The sequence below is a fragment of the Astyanax mexicanus genome, chromosome 1 (assembly GCF_023375975.1).
Source record: "Astyanax mexicanus isolate ESR-SI-001 chromosome 1, AstMex3_surface, whole genome shotgun sequence".
Classification (NCBI taxonomy): domain Eukaryota; kingdom Metazoa; phylum Chordata; class Actinopteri; order Characiformes; family Acestrorhamphidae; genus Astyanax; species Astyanax mexicanus.
In genome coordinates, this window is record NC_064408.1 from 71,608,751 (window position 1) to 71,630,103 (window position 21,353).

The window sequence follows — 21,353 nt, forward strand, 5'->3', positions numbered from 1 at the left end:
GATCACAGGATAACCCGTTTCCTTTAAGAAAGCAACCACTGACATCAGTAACATCACAACCTTCATACTGTTTAATTTTCAAGGAAATAAAGACACTATATTTCTTAATATTTCTACTCTGCCATGATAAATTAAACATAATTAAAATATCTTTATACATTTAAAATGTATCTGTTAAACAGAACAAGGTCACCATGAACAATTCAAAAAGTTAACTAAAGTGCCAATTTTCACAGAATTTGTTCCAAGTCATTGTCCACCATGTCGCACAGCTTGCTATAACAAGGTGGTCACAAACATGCAAGTGAAAATAAAATGTAATTAAGCTGGAAAATATAATGTCTGTGTAGTCTGAAGTCTCATAAATATGATGAATAGTAAAAAAAAAAGATCTTAAATCTAAAAGACCCAGTATTTTGGTAATGACCCTGATAATGACCCTATTATATTCATCTTAAAATGATCCACATTGAAATCAAGTCAAATCCAAGCGCTACTAATAGCAGCTCTCCTGCTCTGCACTTTTAGCACTGCTGTTTTGCAAAGGCATCTGCAGTTTACTTTTCCAATATCATATAACTGTCTCTTGTTTCTCCACCCTAGCTCATTATCCTAATTGCTAGATGCGGACTGGAACGTGAGGAATGCAAAACCTAAGACCCGCTCCACTTTCCCTGCTCACTTCTTATTCAGGGAAATCCCTGGAATGTTCCCAGTTCGTCTCAGAAAGCACTCGAGCCGGAGCACTCTCTGATTATGCCTGTTATGTCTTGAAATAACGTAGAACAGCCCCGGTCTCTCAGGCCTGCTTTTCCAGTGAAAGCAGCACTGCAGAGACAAAGGCGCGGCTGTGGCCAGCAGCACAGCGCCAGATCAGACTCTCCAAAGCAAATGTTGATCCACATCACACTCCAAGCCCGTCTGTAACTACAGTAGTGCCCAGACCCTGCACAGGACCTCCGCTTTGATCCATAGCCAGCCAGCCCTTTCCAGCCAGTTTTGGTGATAAGCTAATGAAACTGTGCAGATTTCTAGGTGATCTGATTTCGGATGTGTGGACGCAGGCCTCTGTCTTCCCCCAGGCCAACGCTCTGCTTACTCTGGAGAGCCCAAGAGAACAGACAGAGAGAGAGGTGGCTGTTTAACAAATGAGTCAGTGTCAAACAGTATCAGATAAAACTTTCTGAATGATAACACCGGAACCCACAGGATATCATTTCTATTATAAATGCAGCTTTCATATCCAAATTAATTAGTAAAGAAATAAATAAGGAAAAATGTATGCAACTGGAAGGTGACAGGGCCCATGGCAGGATGCCTCCAGGTCTAGGGTTAAAAAAAAAAAACATTGTGCTAAAAATGCAAATCAGACACCCTGTTTAATTACAGAAGGTCTTCAGGAACATTTAACAGATTCTTATATGGTGGTAAACTGTTCTACTGTACAGCACAGATATGACCTGTATATCCTTATCAAAAGAAAACATGCTGCAAATTGACAACTGGAAGTAGATTAAATAATTGTAAATGAGTAACACTATGTTTAAAAGCAAAATGTAGCAGAATTTCAGAAAAAGGACACCTTTTTAACAAAGTCATTCATGTTTCGAGGTTGTGTTGCAGCCAGTTGCACAGGAAACATTTTACTGGTCAGGGCACAAATTGATAAAATGAAATACCAGCAAATTCTGGAAGCAAACATTCGGTGAGAGGTATAGATGGAAAGAGGGAGGCCTCTACAGCAGGATAATGATCCAAAAAACAGAGGATCAAGCTGAAGTTTTTCTGTGGCCCTCAGTCTGAACATCAAAATCTGTGAATGGATCTCATGAGCAGAGCATTACAGCAACAGAGATGAAGAATCTCACAGAGTAAAAATCCTCCACAAAAACAAACAAACAAACTGTCCCCTGATTAGTGTAAAAACAAAGAGTTATCTTTTTACATGATGCAGTTTCTGAGAAAAATGATGTCCACAAATGAGGACTTTAATTTTATATTTCGATAGAACACAATGAAGTTGCAATTAGTAATGATGTGCAAAACATTTATCTCGTGTCTCAACAATATGGCTCATTTGAAGTGCTGTTTCAACATGAAAAAATAACAAAGTAAAAAACATAAACATTTGCTGTATTTACCTATCATTTAAATTTCTGAACAGACTTTTAACTGTAACTGAAACTGTAATGTGTTATTTTTTTCTGCCTTCACTGGGTGACAGTATAATGACCTCATAAGAGGACACCAGGCCCTTGTAGAGCAAAATCTAGTGTTGTGGTCAACCCAAAATGTAATGTCCACATATGTGGACGCCAGGTCCTAGGAGGTTAAAGTGATATTATTTGAATCTATATAAAATGTAAATACATATTACAAATATAACATAACTCTTCATCTTTAACTTTAAGTCTCTTTGAAAGTATATCTTTAATGGCCATTTAAACCATCAAAACATGTAAAACTAACTTAATTCTGTGAAACAGGGAAATGTTACAGAGCAGCCATTGCATTAAGCCAGTGGTTCTTAAACTTTTTCTATCACCTGTCCCATATTGCCTATGTCTCAGCCAGCATAATTGACACCATGTCAACAGCAGCGGGGAGAATAAGTTGCACAGCTATTGTGTGTGTTTTTTTTGCACTGGGCTACTCTGTATGCAACTCTGTATGCTGCCATTTGCGCTTTACTATTAACTGACGCAGCTTTCACCATTCGCTTTTCCTGCTGATGATATTTTGAGTTTTCGTTGAAAAAAACTGGTGGTCTTATCAACGTGAGTTGGATGTGAGGACTGCCAGTGTCTGCAGAGTTTGTTATGTCTCATACTGTCTGCTTCCAGTTGTCTAAAACACAGAACACACATGGGTCGCTCCTCATCCCCCACCTCAGCTACAGTGAATCCAAAAGCTAGATATGCTTAACAATACTTTCTTTTTTTTTTTATTGACTTGGCAGTCTGTCTTTTGTTTGTTGGTGCGGAGTCGCCAACTTTTGTGGTAATTGTAACAAATTTGTCCATTTTGTAACCTTAACATTATACATACCTCTGTTCTCTGTTAGCGCGGAATCGCCCTGTTGTACTGGTTACATTGTTCCGCCAGCATTTTAAACATCCCAAGCTTATGCCTGCTGCCCTCTCACCCATTTCACTGGCAAAACAGACATGCATTAAAAAGACAGGCTTAAAAAATGTTTCTTCCGATTTCTTGCGACCCACCTGCAATACCCACACTTTGAGAAACACTGCAATAAGCAATAGTGTATCAACAAAGCCTTTTTTTGAGCCTGTGCATTAGTGCTGAAAGTGACAGTGACCCAAATAACCAAGAAACCTCATTGCAAAATGTCTTTTATTGCCCTTATAAAAGTAAACAATTACAACAATGTACAACCATACCAAATGCCAATTTCTTTCACTGTTGTCATGACGACTGTTCCCTTAAGCCATCGTTCAATAATGATATAAGAGAAAAGACCTCAGAGGTCAGAAACACGATAAATAAAACACATTTGTGCAAGTGAAGCAAAAGCATGCAAGCTCCAGAGAAAAAAAATGCTACAAAACGGCCCCCATCAATCTGCTTCTTTCACCAAAGAAGATAAAATAGTTTATAAATCAGGAAAATTAATAAGCACGAGCACGACGGGGGAATATTTACCTCATACATTAACAACCTACACTCACAACACTGTAAACATTTTGTAAACAAATGTAAAGCTTTGCTCACTAACAGTTCACTGGGTCCATACACTGATAATGTAATCATCATTATGTGTGAACTGATCTGAACCGAAAACAAGCCGCCAGAGATGATGGTAAAAAAGATAAATTGTGCATTTCGAAGCTACTGGAATAATCCTTTAAGACAGGAAGACTTTAACTCAAAATACATATTCATGTATAAGTGAAATTAGGCTGTAATTCCGGCGGACTTCCAGTATAGTTAATTTCATTAAGATGAGTGGTGTGATGATGGTGCATATGAACTGTAATAATGGCTAAGTGCTTGTCTTATCTGACTGTGGAAATGAATGCATTATCTATTTTTCTGAGAACAGTCTGTTCTAAAATGCTGGAAAATTGATTTGGTTTGCGTCATCCAAGGCCTCAAGTCATTGCAATTGATACACTTACACTCTGTATTCTAAATGCTCTCTCATCCTTTTATTTATTTATTTATTTATTTTTTGCATTTTCTGTAGTGTGTTATAAGGCACTGCGGTTAGGGAGGCAAATCAAAAGAGGATGATAACTCCTGCTGTCCTGACAGACAGTACCATTGAATGGGTTGAGTAACAACCCCTAATTAATGAAAAAAAGAAAATCATGCAGAAACCAAGTCTGGAACAACTCATACCACAGCCATACAAACTGTGTTAAATTTAACACAACTTTTAAACCTGTGAATAATTACTGACCAAAAGTATTAAAGGTGTACATGCCATTTTCTCTAGTACCATAGTCCCAACTAATAATGAAGAAGGCATGCAGTTCCTGTAAACTAGTGGATTCCTTTGGCGTTAGCATATTAGCTTGCCAGGTCTAGTCAACTGAAACCATTCAAATTCAAATCCTGAGTTTTTTAATTGTTTGGTTTTAAACCAATTACTGTATGGGTCAAACATTTCCATTACAAATGTTACTATCATAACTGAAAAAATAAACAAAAACAAATCCATAAAGAACATAACAACCATATGTGCAACCATAATGTCCAGGATTGTACCAAAACTAACAAACCAGCAGAAAAAGCTGTATTCCAAACACACATATGAAAAATCATGACATTATCTTTGGGAATTCTTTTAGCTGCCAATACACTGAGTAATACCATACCAAAGGCAAACGCAGCATTCTCTGTGCATTACTGTGTGTGGCATTCATTAGGTACATTCTAGGTTCCAGTACACTGATTCAGCCTTCAGGTGGGTGCACAGCAGACCCCCTGCAGAATCTTTGGTATTCCGGTTATAGCCCTTTGATCATCATCATTTTCTCATGAAGCATAGTTAACACTGACTGAAACATCTGAGCACACTGCATACACACAAAAAGAAGAAGAATATAATTCAGCAAACATTTTTTAAGGTTACATTTTTATGTAACCATCTCTTTGGTTTGAAGACAGACATTACAAGGCAACCAGAGCTTTAAGTACCGAGCAATGAAGCAATAATTCAGACTAGCTTGCCTACCTGCTACCTATGAACAGAGCTTCTCTATAATGAAGTGTACGTAGATGAAGAAAAAAAAAAACATATATCAGATTCTAGTTCTGCTAAACCACTAAGCTTAAGGCACAGAAAATCAAACTATCCTTAAATTACATATTCATTTCATCATCAACTTGAACATAGATGCATTACAAAAATATTCCCTCTATGAATCAAGTTCCAAATACATTAGTTAATTTATGGCTTTATAACTTACAACTCAATATTCTCTCTCCAAATATGCATAATTTAAATTACTTAAGTTAAAGAAAAGAAAACGTATCCTAGCAAACAAACTTTGTCATATTCAATTGAAACCCACTGCTTCTCAGTGCTTTATACTGTACGCAAAAACTCAATTCATGCTACGGCTAACAGCCTTGACTGAGAGCTAACAGAGCAGTCGAACCATATCTAGGTTAGTTGTTTAGCCGTGAATATGCTGACGGCTATTAGCTTTAGACTAACGGCCCTTATATTACAGTTATACAAAACAACTGTCCCGAGAGTTTGCTTTAAAATACTTTTTTTTTTAAACACTTGTTTCATAAATACGAAAAAAATCCAAAATTATTTGAACATTTAACTCTAAAAATAAACATAGCAAAAAGTGAATAGCTCAGCAAAGGTAGGACGGGAATCCTGGTAAGGTTTGTGCTTTAAAACCATGTCTTTGGTTTGGAGTTCTCCTGTGAGAGACGCACAGGATCCTTTAGCTCCTGCTCCCCACGTCGCACTAATACAGTTCAGTTCTCGGTCAGTAAGGCCGCCAAACGCCTTCGTCCATCCTCCCCCCTGCATTTAGCACAGTGGGGGAGTTGCTATGGCTGCCGTCATCCTCCACGCCTCCCCCACCATCCGCTTGGACGGGGAGACTGGGGTTGACCAAGGTGGTCCCTGTGGAGGCGCTAGTGCAGGTGGGGAGCATCCTGGATGGCGAGCGATCTCCTCCCGGGACCATAGAGAACTGGTAGGAGCCAGAGGAGGCGCCGTAGTAGAGATAAGGAGTGCTGCTGCTCTGGAAGGGTCCACTCTGGCTCTGAGTGGAGCCTGGGTAGGGTGGGGGCAGGTAGGTGTGGTAGTGGGCACTACCCAGGGACATGCCTGTGGTGACCGGGGTGGGCGTGTAGGTGAAAGTAGCCGGGTAGTGCATCCGCGGACTAGAGAAGCGGCTCTCAGTGAGGGAGGAGAAACCGGGGAACTGGCGCTCAAACTGCCCAGGGAAAGGGCTCAGGTCTGTAGAACCTGCAGGTAAACATAGGAGATGCAGTCTTAGTCAGATGCACTGTTATAGATCATTACATTCTTTATTTAAACTGTGTGCAAAGATAATACAAATACAGTAGCAAGAAAATAAGTGTAAGTGAACCTTCCTGAATTTCTGAATTTATTACTAATAAAATATGGTCTGATCATTATCACAATTACTTTGAAACAAAATCTAACTAAACGAATAAATCAAACAGTTCATGTATGTAATTGAGTAGATTGAGTAAACATCCAAAGTGTAGGCTAGAAAAAAGTAAGCAAAAGCTTGAAAAGTAGATTTCACTTCAGCAGATTTCACCTCCAGCAAATGTCCCCTGTAGACTTCATCAATATTTCAGGAATGCCTTGCCTCTACAGCCTTCCCAAAGTTGTTTACATCAAATATATGGTTCACATTAGTGTGTTGTATTGAGAATAACAGATTTATAAGTAACCATGCTTTTTATGTCCCAATTGTATAAGCAAAGCAGCAGTGAAACCTACACTTCCAATCTCAACTCCTCATTTAAAACACTTCATTAGCAGGGGTTTTGATCCTTTTTCTAGCCTGTACTTTGAATGTTTACTCAATGTGTTAAACAAAGACATTAACAGAACAGATACGCTGTGTGTAATTAACACTAACATTTAACAATCGGACCACATTTTGGTTAATAAAAAAATACAGGTGTTGCCAATGAGACTACTTACTTTTTCTTGCAACTGTACAATATTTCTTCCCAAAACAGTAGTTCATTAGTAAGTTAGCCTCTTGAATTTTGCACTTGAGCTTAGAGAATAATGTAGCTAAAAGGTATTTGAAGCTTATGATCAATTTAACATGTTATGATCAACATAATATGTAACAATCCATGTAATAACAGTGCAACCACTTGCGAAGTACAGACTGATACATATATTTTTTAAATTGTACAAGTTAAGTAATTCCACACATCAATGTCAGTTTTTACTTGTGTGTAATAGGGCAAGTGTAGTTAGTTGTATAGAAATATCAGTTTCTGATACAGCCCTTGTCTGGTATGTACTTAGGTTTGTTATCATTTTCAAATACTCACAGACTTATTCATAATTCACATTTTACTACACAGGAAATTTGGCAGTGTTAAATCAACACTATTAGTGTTAAATCAACACTATTAGTGTTAAATTAACACTGAGAGTGTAAAGTTTAACACTAATAAGTGTTGATTTAACACTAACAGTGTTGATTTAACACTGCCAAATTTCCTGTGTATGGGAAGATGGATAAAATATTGTACTAGGTCTAACTTACACTACACATGTAATTACATAACTACAAAACTGTAATCAGTCTGTAACAATGCATACTTCACTAGTAGCTACACTGTTATCACATAAATTGTGGACATAAAACTACACAGTTATTTGAGACACTTATTATAAAGTGGGACACGAATGTATTTTTGTTAAACTACTGGTTCAAAATTATTGTATTTTGTTTTGTTTATTTAATCCCATTCAGTAAAGTCTACTTCTTAGTATTCAAATAATGTTTGCTACAGCTTTAGCCGGAATCTCAGCATTGCACAACAAAAACGCGTAAACAGCGAGATTGGCTGAATTTGTTTAAAGCCTCTCTGATTCATTTTCTTTGACAAGCTCGTGTGTATGTGTATTCATGTGTATGCTTATGTGCCTCTCTTCATCTGGGTCCGCATCTCCAGGCTTATTTATATGCTTGTTTATATGTGTCTGCACATGTCTAAATTGGTCTGTGTATACTTAAGTATGCATATCACTTGTATAAATTGTGTGCGTATCCACGTTAACTTGGCTACAGAGCGCACCTAAAATGCAGTCGCGTTGCATAAGCGGTCACACATTTGGAAACACTTTTGAGGGGTGCGCTAAGCATCGCGGAGAGACAGACTCTGTGTCAGATGTGGGCTCCTGCTATCTCCCTGGTTCTGGGCCTGGGCTAGAACTTTGTCCATTCGGATCCCTGTCCTTCACGCGCTCTACCGTTCGCCTCAGAAATCATAAACCACTAATGGGCCATTCTTAACACCAGCGTTGTGCCAAAAAGTGAGCGAGAGGGGGGGGGGGGGGAAAGCACCCCCGCCCCCATTTCCCAGGCCAAGCACCCTTATCATAAATCACAAGGCGTCTTTCCTGTCACCATGTCTACGCTCAGGGGGACTGTGATTATGTGTGGGCGCGTTGCGTTGAGGCATGGATTGTCACTAGAGCCTCGAAGTTCTGAACGTTAAATGTAACCCACACACTCCCCCCTGCCCCTGACTCTCATTCTCTTTTATAATAAACTTCTTTGATTTCAATCCTCACAGAATAATGGTTCTCTAGCCCCAGGCAACAGAGAGAGGGTGTGCTCGGGAATAATAGGCAGAACTGCTAAAAGCATACCCCCCTCCTTCTCCTTCTTTTTACACACGCACACACACACACACACACGTACACACATGTACACATAAAGGCTATGTTTAGGCTGCATTTAAACAGTCGCTGATGTTAGACGCCACAATACTTGAGAAGAGACAGCTCTGGACTCAAAACCAGATGCTAGTTCTGTACATCCTAGTTGGCTCACCCTGCTTAAGAAGCAATAGGTTCACAGTTTGCCCAGTAAGGCAAATATACTTTTATTAAGTACTGTATTGTCAGCGTCAGTCAACTGCAGCATGTAATAACGTTTGACAACAATGTCTACATTAACAGGAGCATTTTTTTCTCTCCTGTTGTTTGCTTGGCTGGCAGCAGGATGTGTCAAACAACGCTGGCCTTATCTTAGATAATGGCTGTTATTAGCAGCAAAGGCTTTGAGTGTGCGGTGCTACACGCTACGGGCTGACATAACCAAACTAATCGAACCTGACAGGGCAGGTGGCAGGCGTCCAAAAGCTGCCAAGCAGCACTCGCACCAGGGAGCTGCTCATTTAATCACTTGCAGTCACTTTGCGCTCTCATGGAAGAAAGAGACCAGGAGCAGGAAGAAGAAGAAGAAAAAAAAAGTGCATGAAAAATAGTCACCTGGCACAAGCTCAAACAGGTGTTTGGAAGGAGAAACTCATCGGCCCACATTTAGGACTTTAAGCATGTGTGTTTGGGTAGGAGCAGGGCAAAAGAGGACAAATTAGCATATTAGCTCCCGCACCAACTAGACTTGGGTTCCCTGGCAGACTGTTTTGGAAGCATATCGCTATAAAGCCACTTTATTTGCCCGCCTCTGGCCTGTTATTATGTCTTAGTCTGTTATTAACCATATTCGGCACAAGATCAAAGGCTCCGGTTGAGGAAAAAGGAAACAATCTCTTTTTTTCTTCTAGTTCAGAAAAAAAGACCTTTCCATCCTTATGGAAGCTGTAGTTTTAGGAATATCTCGCTTTTCACATCAACAGCAGATTGAGCCAAATAAAACGTAGCTAATGTCAGATTACATTTGCCATCAATTAAGGCCTGAATGCTGAGCTGAAACGAAATGCTTTAACATGACAATGACCAACCATAAGATAAGAAAGTCATTTCAGAGTTTCAAACTACAGGAAACTGAATGAGCTACTGGCCTCAAAAAAGCAAAAGAAAAATCCCAGCTTAATGGCTAACAGTATGTGTTCCCCCCCGTGGTCCCCAAGCCAAGGTAATGTAGGGCGAGAGGGGAAGGGGCCGCACCTGCAGGGGGGCTGAGGCTGGAGGTTACCTGGGAGGCGGCGGGGCACATCGCTGATGGAAGGCAGGCCAGTGGCACGGCTGGAGGACAGAGGGGCGGTGGAGTGCACTGAGGGGGACGCCATGGGGCTCAGATACGATGGGTACGCTTGCTCATTAAACCATGGAGGGGAGGACTGCGACTGGCGGGGGTCTGACCAAGTGTGACCAAAAAAAAGAGAAGCAGGGTTATTTTTTTTTTGCAGACGAACACTTAAAATAACCTTTTTTTAAATATTCTATTATATCCCACTCTTATTCACTTTAAGTAACAAAACAAAACATTAAGATAAAGTGTAAAAGTTACTGAAAAAGTAAATGTCTATTGCTTTCATAAAAATAAAATACATAACACACACAACTAATGCCAAAGTCACTGTAGATGTTCTGGATTTCAAGTAATCATGAATATTCAACACAAGCAGCAGATGTGCAAAGGTAAAAAAATGTCAAAAACTATAAATATAAGAAATATAAGAATTTTGCATGAAAGCAGCTATTTACGGAACAGTCCAGTAACAATACCCAGGTCCAGGATATGTGATTTCGGAGCAGTAGTTAAGGACAAACGATATGCCTTCTTCTCTACAGATACAGAGCACTGCATACACTGTTTCCACTTCTCCGTCACCTCACAGTGTGACATTTCAGCTCCCAATATCCTCTGTGTGCTAGATTTCACCATTACATCTGAGTGAGTGACACCGGAGAGGCTAAAACTTTGATGTGGGAACATTGTTTCATTGACAGGATTTATCACTGAGTAACTACGATCAACTATTTAGTAACTCTGGATGTTATGAGGCTGAAATCTGGAGTTTAACTACTATAAATGGCAACAAATATATATAAAGATAGATATTCACACGAGTTAGTCAAGAAATAGAGAGGGGTTAACTTAACTTGAAATACAAATCAAGACAGAATACAGAAAACTATACAGCGTCTGTACCACAAGAAGCCTGAAAAAATGAAGGTAAAGTGAATAGCTCTAAAGCTTCAACTTGCCCATACCTGAAATCTGGCTCTGGCCCTGAGGAGAGAAGGAGTTGGGGGTGTTGAGGGAAGGTCGTGGGGTTTGTGTTGGCACAGCGACCCTCATGGTGGTCTGCCGGAGACGCTCGATCTCGCTCAGGCGGTCGGAGAACAGGCCCGGCTTAGGAGAGTCGTCCAACTTCGGCCGGTGCCCTGAAATCACGACAAGACCTTATATGAGCCGCTGCTACCGGGACCACCGCAGGACTGTTTCATCATCACTAAGTTCACCACAAACAGCATCACATCGATCATCTAATGCACACAGCAACCGCTTAAAGATTTGAACTAATTACAACAGGCAGCAGAAGAGCGTCGTCTACACTCCTCCTAGATTGTAGATATTTCTGTGGTGTCTGCACAAGTAGATAAATTACTAGTTAGAGCTTTAGCTTTGTCTGAATTATTCATTGCACAAACACAGTAATTCCTCACTGTGGCAACAATGTGACAGAAATATGGTGTTTTGCTGTAGCACGAGGACCTTTTGGAACTTCAGATGACAGAACTGTAATTTATTAACAGTTCAATGAAACCGGTTCTCTGTGTTTAATATAATCTGCCATCTGTATTAATAGGTACAGCCCGAGCAAACTGCCATTGTGGACGGTGCCAGCGTCTCAGATGGCTACTGATGGATAAAAATGAGACAGGTGTTCCATTTCCGTCTGAATGAGCATTTCATTCAGTCGTTTGGCATGTTCAGCTTCACTTATTCAAATACAATGTTTGAGATTAATAAGCCATACACAGTCAAAAGAGCTTTCACAAAGTAGCTGCTCAATGTATTTGCTTCAGATCTTCCATATTCCTTACTCAGCACTTCTTTCTATTCCTTAACATTTATAAACTATACTGTACAAAGTTATAAAAGCTATGCTTTAAACAATTTATCTCACCAATTTTGACCTACATAAGAATTTAACTTTAGAGTTAATACTAATAAACATAGATACAGTAAGACTATTCACTTGTTTTTATAAAATATTGGTCAGAATAATTAGCAAGAACAAAGGTTCGGTTTGAGATTTTCTGTGAACACCAGCACTGATTATATAAACTGAGTTTTAAATGGTAACTGTAAACACTTGCCCTAATCAGAGACAAATTACACACGCATTCATCAAAGGTATATAGCTTATTTGCTAATTACAACTGTTACAAACTCAACAAATACACATTTACTAGGCACGGGTGCATTTTCTAAAAACATTTGCAACATTAAGCACTTTGAAATCGTATAATTAAGAACCCAGAACTATTTGTGATTAATTTACAACTTAAACTCCTTTGTAAGTTAAAGAATATTCTGATCCATTCGTAACTTTATAAGTACTTATTACTAATAAACACCACAATTAAACTGTGTAGTTATGTGTAGAATGTGACATTACAGCCTCTCACTACAAAGGAACTTTGTTCAGTTCAGAACATAAATACAGCTCTGTAAAAAAAAATTAGGCCACTTAAAAATGATGAGTTTCTTTGATTTTATCAAATTGAATATCTTATTTTTGTCTTTCTTTCTTCAAGCATTTTATTTAGACTGCTTGAAGCATGAATAGGCCTGTCACAATTATTTAATTGTCAACTTATCATACAATAAATGGTTTGATTATTGTGATATTGTCTATTGTGTTCATTTAAATGTTTATTCACATATATAACAGTAAACAGTATTTTAGCCAGTTATGCTAAATGACCAATGCTTCAACTGTGACTCCTCTCAAACAGTGTGGACTGCAGTCGGTGAAGAAAAAAATATGTATTTTCCAAACTATGATTATTTAAAATGTTGTATTTAAAAAAGTATAATTGCTCTGTTATGCTATAGTGTTATCATATTGACATTTAAATGGTTTAAAAATGACAATAATGTTGTTTATTACAATCATTTCTGAAAAAGAAATATTGTGACAGGTCTAAGCATTAATGATTAATTTTATGTAATGTTGTTAATGTTTTTATACCAGCATTTCTTATTTGATTATTAGTTTTATTAATAATGATTTGCTTAATGATTTTTTGTGGTGTTGTAATAAAATTAAATGTATATAAATTGCTGGTGGTAAATTGGACTGGCAGTGATTGCCAATGCATGACGCAGAGGTGGAGGTTCTGTGTAGCTTCAGATGCCGTGTGCCTTTATTTACTGTATTTATGGCCAATCTGATTTGAACTGCTTATATTAGATTTGGATCACCTCCTATGTTAACTTCACTGAGATAACATAACATATTTTCTTACAGGGAAATTTCAATAGGAACATCTGTGTGGGGAGGCGACAGAAACAGCTATGAGGCATGCAGGCAAGCTAGCATAAAAATCAAGCACCTCGTGTTGTCAAGTGAGCTGGAACTTTTACAGTGTAATCACAGACTCTCATCCTTCCTTCAGTGCCCCATCAGTGGGACCTGTGGGCACAATGGACCCTTACTGCCAAATGCTTTACAGGAGAGCCATAACAAGCCTTTTTAACCCTGTGCCTGCTCTAGCCATATCAAGAGGAAAGAGCAGGAGGCCCTAGGCAGAACTACCCCCACCTCCCTCACCCATTAAAACGGCCCTGTTTGTCTGTCTAGGCCCGCACCAGTTTCCCTGCGAAGGCAGTAAAGTAAATATCAAACAGGAGAGAGAGAGAAAAACTCCTGCTGAAGCTGGAACATGTCCAGTTGGCACAGAAAGGGCTGGCTAACACAGGATCTGGGCTAATCTAACAGCGCTCAGAGAACAAAGAGGCAACACGCAATCTAAAGAGAAAGAGGGAGAGATAGAGAGTGATAGAATTTCTTTCTAACACTACATGTACTGCAGAAAAAAGTAGACGGCAGATAGTAGATAGCAGATTAGATTAGATATTTTATGCAACACAGATCCACCACTGCACACCACTGCTTTTGTATCTGACTTAAAAAAAAAAAATTCTTATTGCAGCAGCGTCTGTTTGTGAAAGCAATTAAAGCCAGTAGGCCCAGCAATGTAAATGGACCTCAAACTCATAGAGTGCAAATCATGCTCTTATGCACAAGGCCAATTTGTATGTCTCACTGTAATTTTTTTCGCCACAAGCTGTGCCCAGGCACTGATACTAAAATAAATTGAAGTTTGGAAAAAAAAACATGGACAAAGATGTGCTTTGTGCTGACTTCTTTCCTGGAGCTTCATATAAAAAGCGTTGTTCTGTGCCGGGAGACGGAGCGGACCCTCATCAACAGTAAATTAGGAGCGCTGGATGTGTCGGCGAGCCGACGGCTCCTCGAGCAGCGAGCAGCGGAAGACTCCCTCAAGCACTGCACATGTTATTGCAGTTAGGGAGGGAAGGCAATATTTACATTTCACTAGGGGGTTCGAGACACGCAACATCACCCCAAACCCACAGAACTCTACCCTTTGGCCACAGAGCCAGACTGTGGTGGAAGTGAACTTGTCATTTAAGACAATACTGGCTGAAGACTGTTTAATACAAAGAGGTACATTTAAAGCTCTCCTATTATAAGAAAAACATTCTTGCAGTTTTATGCTTCATAAATTTCCAACAAAGGCAATTAGTTTCAACTACACATCCAATCTGTTGAGATGTGCTCTACTAAAGCTGTTTCATTAGAATTACATATGGGTGTGCAATATATATTGTTGATTGATATTATTTAAGACAGTATTTATTTTTGTAACTTGTTGTTTGCTCTGAGCCAACATGGACCATCTATTTATTTTCCATTTACAATTTTTTTTCCCCATTTTCTTCCCAATTTACTCAGCCAATTATCCAACCCACTCAGTAGGACTCCCCCTATCACTAGTGATGTTCTGACATCAGGAGGGGGAGGACTAGCACATGCCTCCTGCGATACATGTAGTCAGCCACTGCCTTTTTTCGAATTGCTGCTGATGTAGCATTGCCGAGTAGCCAGCGCGGCGGTACTTGGTTCTGATACAGCAGCACACAGACGCCTAGTGCGGCGGACATCACCCTTTGGAGTGATGTGGGGACAGAGTGCCATTTACTCACCCAGAGAGAGCAAAGCCAATCGTGCTCCCTCAGGGCTCCGGCAGCCAATGGTGCATTTACCATTTTTTGACAACAAATGATAAAAAAGTAAACTTAAAAAACACGTCAGAAAAATATTTTTATTTGTTAAATTAGTTAATTAGTCCTTATTCATTGACATACAGCGTAAAAACGATGACTGTTAAAAATTTTCTTTGTGCTCCTAAATGTGTGGTGGAACAGGGATTTCATCTTTACATTGCTGTAAAGATGACTCTGTAGACTAAGGATAATCTTTCAATTTTGCTTGTTTTAATGCTCCTAATCTCTATAGCCAACATCATCTAAATATTCTTTGAAAAAACTGTAGATATTGGAAAAAGAATGTAAGAAATATCATAATTGTGCATAACTGGCTTATAAAATGCAAGTGATAGAAGTTAAAGAAAAAAATACTGTCCAAAATTTAAATATAAAATGACATTGAGCTGTCTCCACTAAAACACATCTGAAACTTTACTCTATTACTCGTTTATTTGCTTCATATTCTGCTATGTAAAACTGTTGTATAAAAGAAACTGAGCTTTTTATAGCATTCCTGAAACATGATGCTATTTGGAATAACACACTCCCTCTCAATAGCTACTGCAAAACAGTTGCAAATTTAGAGAAAAAGGCCCCCCTCCCCCCCTGCACACCTTTAGACACCACGTGGAGGTTAGAGCAGCACTGTGTGATGTGCAGGGGAATTAACACAGGGAGTGAGTCTGAATGAGTAGAGTTCTTTAAAAGAGTCAGGAAACCAGATGATATCTCTGCTGGAGGGAAAGTCCCAAACATTCCCATCATCTTCCAGACAACAGGGTGAGATTTTTGATAGCCAACACTTCCCTGTCCAATCATGGAGCGGAAGCAGAGACACACTCATTCCAGATGCTGGACTGGCCCAATGGGACTTAGGCCAAATGTTACCAGTAGAGATATGTAATCTACAGCTGACACAGGCCTTATTTCAGGGTTTAGGCCACAGTCGGTCAAGGTATACACATCTCTATAACATCTCTAGTCATGTAGTCATATCTTCTGTGATAGCCACAGACCCTGAATAAGCAGACAAGCTGCTCCTAAAACAATGCAAGAAATGAAATAAGTAAGATATATTATCTGAGGTTGCCTTACTGCTCTCAAATCACCATGTGGGGCCCTTTTGACTAACTAGTATAAACAAACACGCTCTAACGGAGGAAGAGTGAAATTAGGGGAACAGCTGTGTGCTTCTGAAGAATGAATGGACAGATGACATGGAGTGATATGACTTGATAGCCTACCGCAAAAACAACCAAACCATGAACAAAGACAAAAAGAAATGGGAAAAAATAATAATTTTGCCTGGCTTAAGCAGGTTTTTTGGCTATTAGGCAATAGGGTGTTTTATTCCTGCATTCCTGATTCTCCTACAGTCAGGAAGTGAATTTTGTGCTTTAAGCCACAAGCTTTATACATACATTTCTGGAAAAGCTGAGAGATACAGAACCCTCATCTGAAGTGAAAGAAGTATGTATGGACATGTAGGTGATAGAGTAATATAACAAGACTTCACACAAATGTTACTTGGGTTCATAACATTTACATATTTTTACATAGTCAAGCTTTGTGAATCTTTTAGTTTAAGGTAAAGGTGTTACTTTACATGATCTTCAAGTGGTGATAAGATCCCCCCAGAAATTCCATACATACAAACATTCAAACATACATGACATTGTATGTTTTCACATACAAGTTTGTGACCAAATGCTGCTGGGTACAATCATTACCACCCACTGTGCTGTCCCCTGTGAGTGGTAATGCCTTCTGTGATGTATTTCCAGTACACTGTGGATTGAGGAGTGTTGAATGCATGCACAAACAGAAATTGGCTATATTGGCTTACTTAAACTCGTATAAATGAAAAAAAAAATGATTCGTATAGTCTTGCCATGAGCATGCTGGCCAGTCTTTTACCTCACTCACAAGACAACACCTCACAACTAATACAAATGTGGGTGTTACCAATCTGTTCCCTGAGGTAACACTTCATGAACAATTTACATATGGCTATTCCATGACTTTTGTAAGATTTTACCTTGAAATCAAGAGCAGGGAAGAACACAACACTCCTTATAAGTATACTATCTCCAATGTAACATATAAACCTTTGTACATTAGTAGGGGTATAACGGTACATGCTTTTTTTTACAAATTGCCTTGGTACGTGGGTCACGGTTCGGTTCACGCAAACGCACGCAGAATACATGGTACAAAGGCAGTCTATAGGAGACTTGTGAAACCAACAAACATAATGCGGAACTAATGTCTGCACTCGTCGCTGCGCTGAAACCGTGCCCTGCCATAGGAAATGAATGGTCGACTGTCGCTTTCTAGTGTGAACGCAGGGTTGGGTGCTTGTACTGTCGCTCTTTCTCTCTCGTGCATGCATGCCCTCTCTCTATCACTCTTTCTCTAGTATTATGCTTAGAAAAAAATATTTGTAGTTTAAGCAGTTAAAGTAATGCTCATTGTATGTTTGTTCCAACAGGATCTAAAAGATGGAGCCTCTCATGATGACAGCAGGAGAGATCCCTTTGTTTCAAGCATTTAATAAAATTTGCACGAGCCCCGTTACAACATTTCATCCCAAAAATAAATAAAACATGGTTATAATGAAGTTTCATTGTTATTATGACGTTAATAAAGGTAAGGTTATACAGAATACTCAGCCACTTTATTTTTTCCACCAACGGTACCGAAAATGTGATTTTTTTTTTGTACCATTACACCCCTATACATTAGTATTAAATGTACTCTTGAGAAATTCAATATTAATGCACCCTGAAAGCAAACTGAGCAAGAGAACTTCTGACCCACACCACAGCAAAAACAATAACTAGGAATGGTGAAGGGACATTTGAGGTAAAGTGAGTAAATGGCCCAACTGGAATAGAGACAGTGAACGAAGACATTTATCTTTTTCTTCATTGTGGAGCGAGCAGGGCTTTCATATGTGCTGCTGGATGCTTCTTTTGCCGTACGAGTGACAGAGCAAGCAGACGAGTGAAAAAGTGCAGAAAGGAGGGGAAAAGAGGGGAAAAAGACAGCATGGGTGACAGCCAGCCGCCTGAACTCAATGAAGTTTTAGGGGAAAACAAGAGAGAGGGAAAGAGACTCAGACTGTTGTGGAGAGCAGCCAGGTGTCTGTGTGGTCTTTGCATTTTAGCCTTTAGGAGGCAAGCCAGGCTGGGAAAGGCTATACACACACACACACACACACACACTCACACACGTGCAGAGACACACACACACAAAAACTACAAGGGCCCCAAGCCCTCTTCAAACCGCAGGCACACTCCTTCATCACCTCTACACCCGTATGAAAGCCGTGTGACTCCTAACAGCACTATCAGTATTTCCTGAGGTGAAAGGATGCAGCCCCGATTTACACACAGGGTATCCAGCATGCACACATGCGTGTATATTTGCATTTACACAATGTCAGGACATACAATCATGCTTCTGAGAAGACATTTCTGGACACTCTAAAGCATAATAACTATTTCACGTATGCTTAGTTTAACAAAAAAATAATAATAATTGATTGATTGCAAGTAAGGCGCCCTTTTGAAATGTACATAAATGTTTTTTTATATAAACTGAACCATATTAATATTTTTCTTTCATTTTAAATTTATATTTTATTTATTAATTCATTTTACATCAGTTTATTTGTTTTATATATTTGCCTTAACTGTGCTCAATATTTTATAATGCATAGACCAACAGAAATGCTCCAAAATGACTATAAATAACTATTTCTTCACGATGATCCTTTGAAATTTGAGATGCTATTTTTCTTCTTTTACAATATTTTCATTTCATCTAAAGAAGCGTATCATTTTTAAGATGAGTTTTTTAGGTGACAGCTGGCCAGTCTTTAACTTCACTGTGAGTGTTCCGTCCCCTGAGGTGACACTTCATGATCAATTTACATACTACTATCCCATGTCAGTTTATAAATGTAAGTTTAACAAATACAGAGTAGACTATGAGAGTCTTAAAACAATTTGCACAGCCACCCAACAATGCATTCATTAGACTGAATCTAACAAAGCATCACCGGTAGTTTTAATACTTATTAGACTGTATAAAGTGTAAAAGATCTGTCAGATTTACCTCACATTCACTCTTTACCTTGAAATCCAGGGCAGGGAAGAAGAGAAGACTTCTTTTAAGCATATTAACTTCAAACATACATAGCAATCCATGTACATTAGTATAAAATGTACTCTTATACTGTTAAAAGAAGTTGAAATTTTACAAACCATTACATGACTAGTAATTACCTTTATGTAATAAGAATCTTCTAAACACGTTAACACTAGTCTGAAGAAAGTCAGTTTGTTTCTCCTGTCTGTTTTTTTTTGGTGGTTTCTAAAAATGTAGAGATTTTTTTTTTTGTATAAAATGTACAAAAAACAACAAACTCGCGCACACACAGACATTCTGCTGGCACCTAATCCTGGAGCCCCAGCATGGCGGCCCTTTGCTGCCTGGCCCAGGCCTGTGCCTGCCTCTGTTTTTCTCCCTTCTCTTCTCTTGTTTGGATTGGTTTTATGTGCGCAGTTCCCATTGTAAATGCAGCCCTAAGTGAGGTCTAAGCTGAGTGAAACTGACACTTTTTTCATTTGCTGTAAGGTTAAATAATGTCTATGGGTCCTGTGTGGTCTACAGTGTGGAGGGTGTTGAACAAAGGCCAGATATATTCATTTTTACTGTCTCAGCAACAATTTTAGCCATTGTTATTGCTGTTAGCCAGTTATTCTTCCCATTCAACATGCTGATGTGTCGAAGTGTCAAAACAATGAGAGTAATATGCAGGATTGTGTTAAACTGTGAGTTAAACCTTTCAGAGCAGCACCTGGCCTCCCCTAATCCCCACACGCTGCAACACTGGACTTCTGTCATTTTTCATGTGGAGACACGTACAACACAGAGATCCTTCTAAACGTGTTACAAAGCATGACAGTCCGACATACGTTCCAATAATTACATGGGGCCTCCAGCGCAAGTGTGTTGGTTTAACCAGCCCCGCCCAATCTATTAGTTCAAATGACTTTTAATGAGTGCTATTAGGAGTTACAGCAAAGTCTGAGTTACCCCCGAATGACTGCACACACACAACGCCAATGAGTGTCGCTGGCCAAGAGGCAAAAGCCATAACCCTTCAGGCATTTTTCAGACTCCTGACAAGACTAAACAGCATGGATATAAATCACTTCACAAAACACAGCCAGACAAAAACACAATTATGCTATCATTGAGGGGAAAAAAAGGGCGGCTGGGGGGGAATTCAAGCTTTTCTTCAGTGTAACCCATATGCTAAATGCCCCAAAAGACATAAAAACTGACACACTGAATTTAGTTGACTCAAATAATCCTTACAATTGCAAGAAATTAATGAAAAAAATTTATTTATTATTTATATAAATTTATTTAAATGTTGCAACTTTGCTTGAAGCTGAACTGAAAATTCACTCTGTTCTCATTTTCTCATTTACCCAACTTATTTAATTTTACTCCAAATATTGGACACATGGAGTGCATTACTAATACTGTGATACATCTCTGGAAAAAATAAGAGACCACTTAAAAATTAAAGTTTCTTTGATTTTACCAAATTTTACATCTGGAATATAATCAAGAGGAAGATGGATGATCAAAAGCCACGACACCAAGCTGAACTGCTTAAATTTTTGCACCAGGAGTGGCATAAAGTTATCCAAAAGCAGTGTGTAAGACTGGTGGAGGAGAACATGCCAAGATGCATAAGTACTGTAATTAAAAACCAAGGTTATTCCACAAAATTTTGATTTATGAACTCTTAAAACTTTATGAATATGAACTTATTTTCTTTGCATTATTTGAGGTCTGAAAGCTCTGCATCTTTTTTGTTATTTTTGCCATTTTTCATTTTCTGAAAATAAATCTCTAAATGACAATATTTTTATTTGAAATTTGGGAGAAATGTTGTCTGTAGTTTATAGAATAAAACAACAATGTTCATTTTCCTGAGGAATATACTTATAAACAGCAACATTAGAGAAACTGATTTTTTTTCCAGAGCTA

General features: G+C 38.8%; 1 protein-coding gene across 3 annotated transcripts in view; it reads right to left on the minus strand.

Moving 5' to 3' along the window:
• Positions 1–3,336: 3,336 nt before the first annotated feature.
• runx2b (RUNX family transcription factor 2b) overlaps positions 3,337–21,353 on the minus strand; it is a 47,029-nt gene continuing 29,012 nt past the window's right edge. Inside the window, exons 5-7 of one of the 3 annotated variants that reach the window (XM_007229717.3) lie at positions 11,186–11,359; positions 10,164–10,325; positions 3,337–6,463 (exon numbers count right to left, since the gene is read on the minus strand). In XM_007229717.3, the coding sequence (XP_007229779.2) occupies positions 5,976–6,463; positions 10,164–10,325; positions 11,186–11,359 (824 nt within the window). In that variant the 3' untranslated portion in view covers positions 3,337–5,975. Of the gene's footprint in view, positions 6,490–10,135; positions 10,326–11,185; positions 11,360–21,353 lie in introns of all 3 variants that reach the window. The other 2 variants (XM_022686637.2, XM_022686636.2) reach the window with 2 other exon arrangements.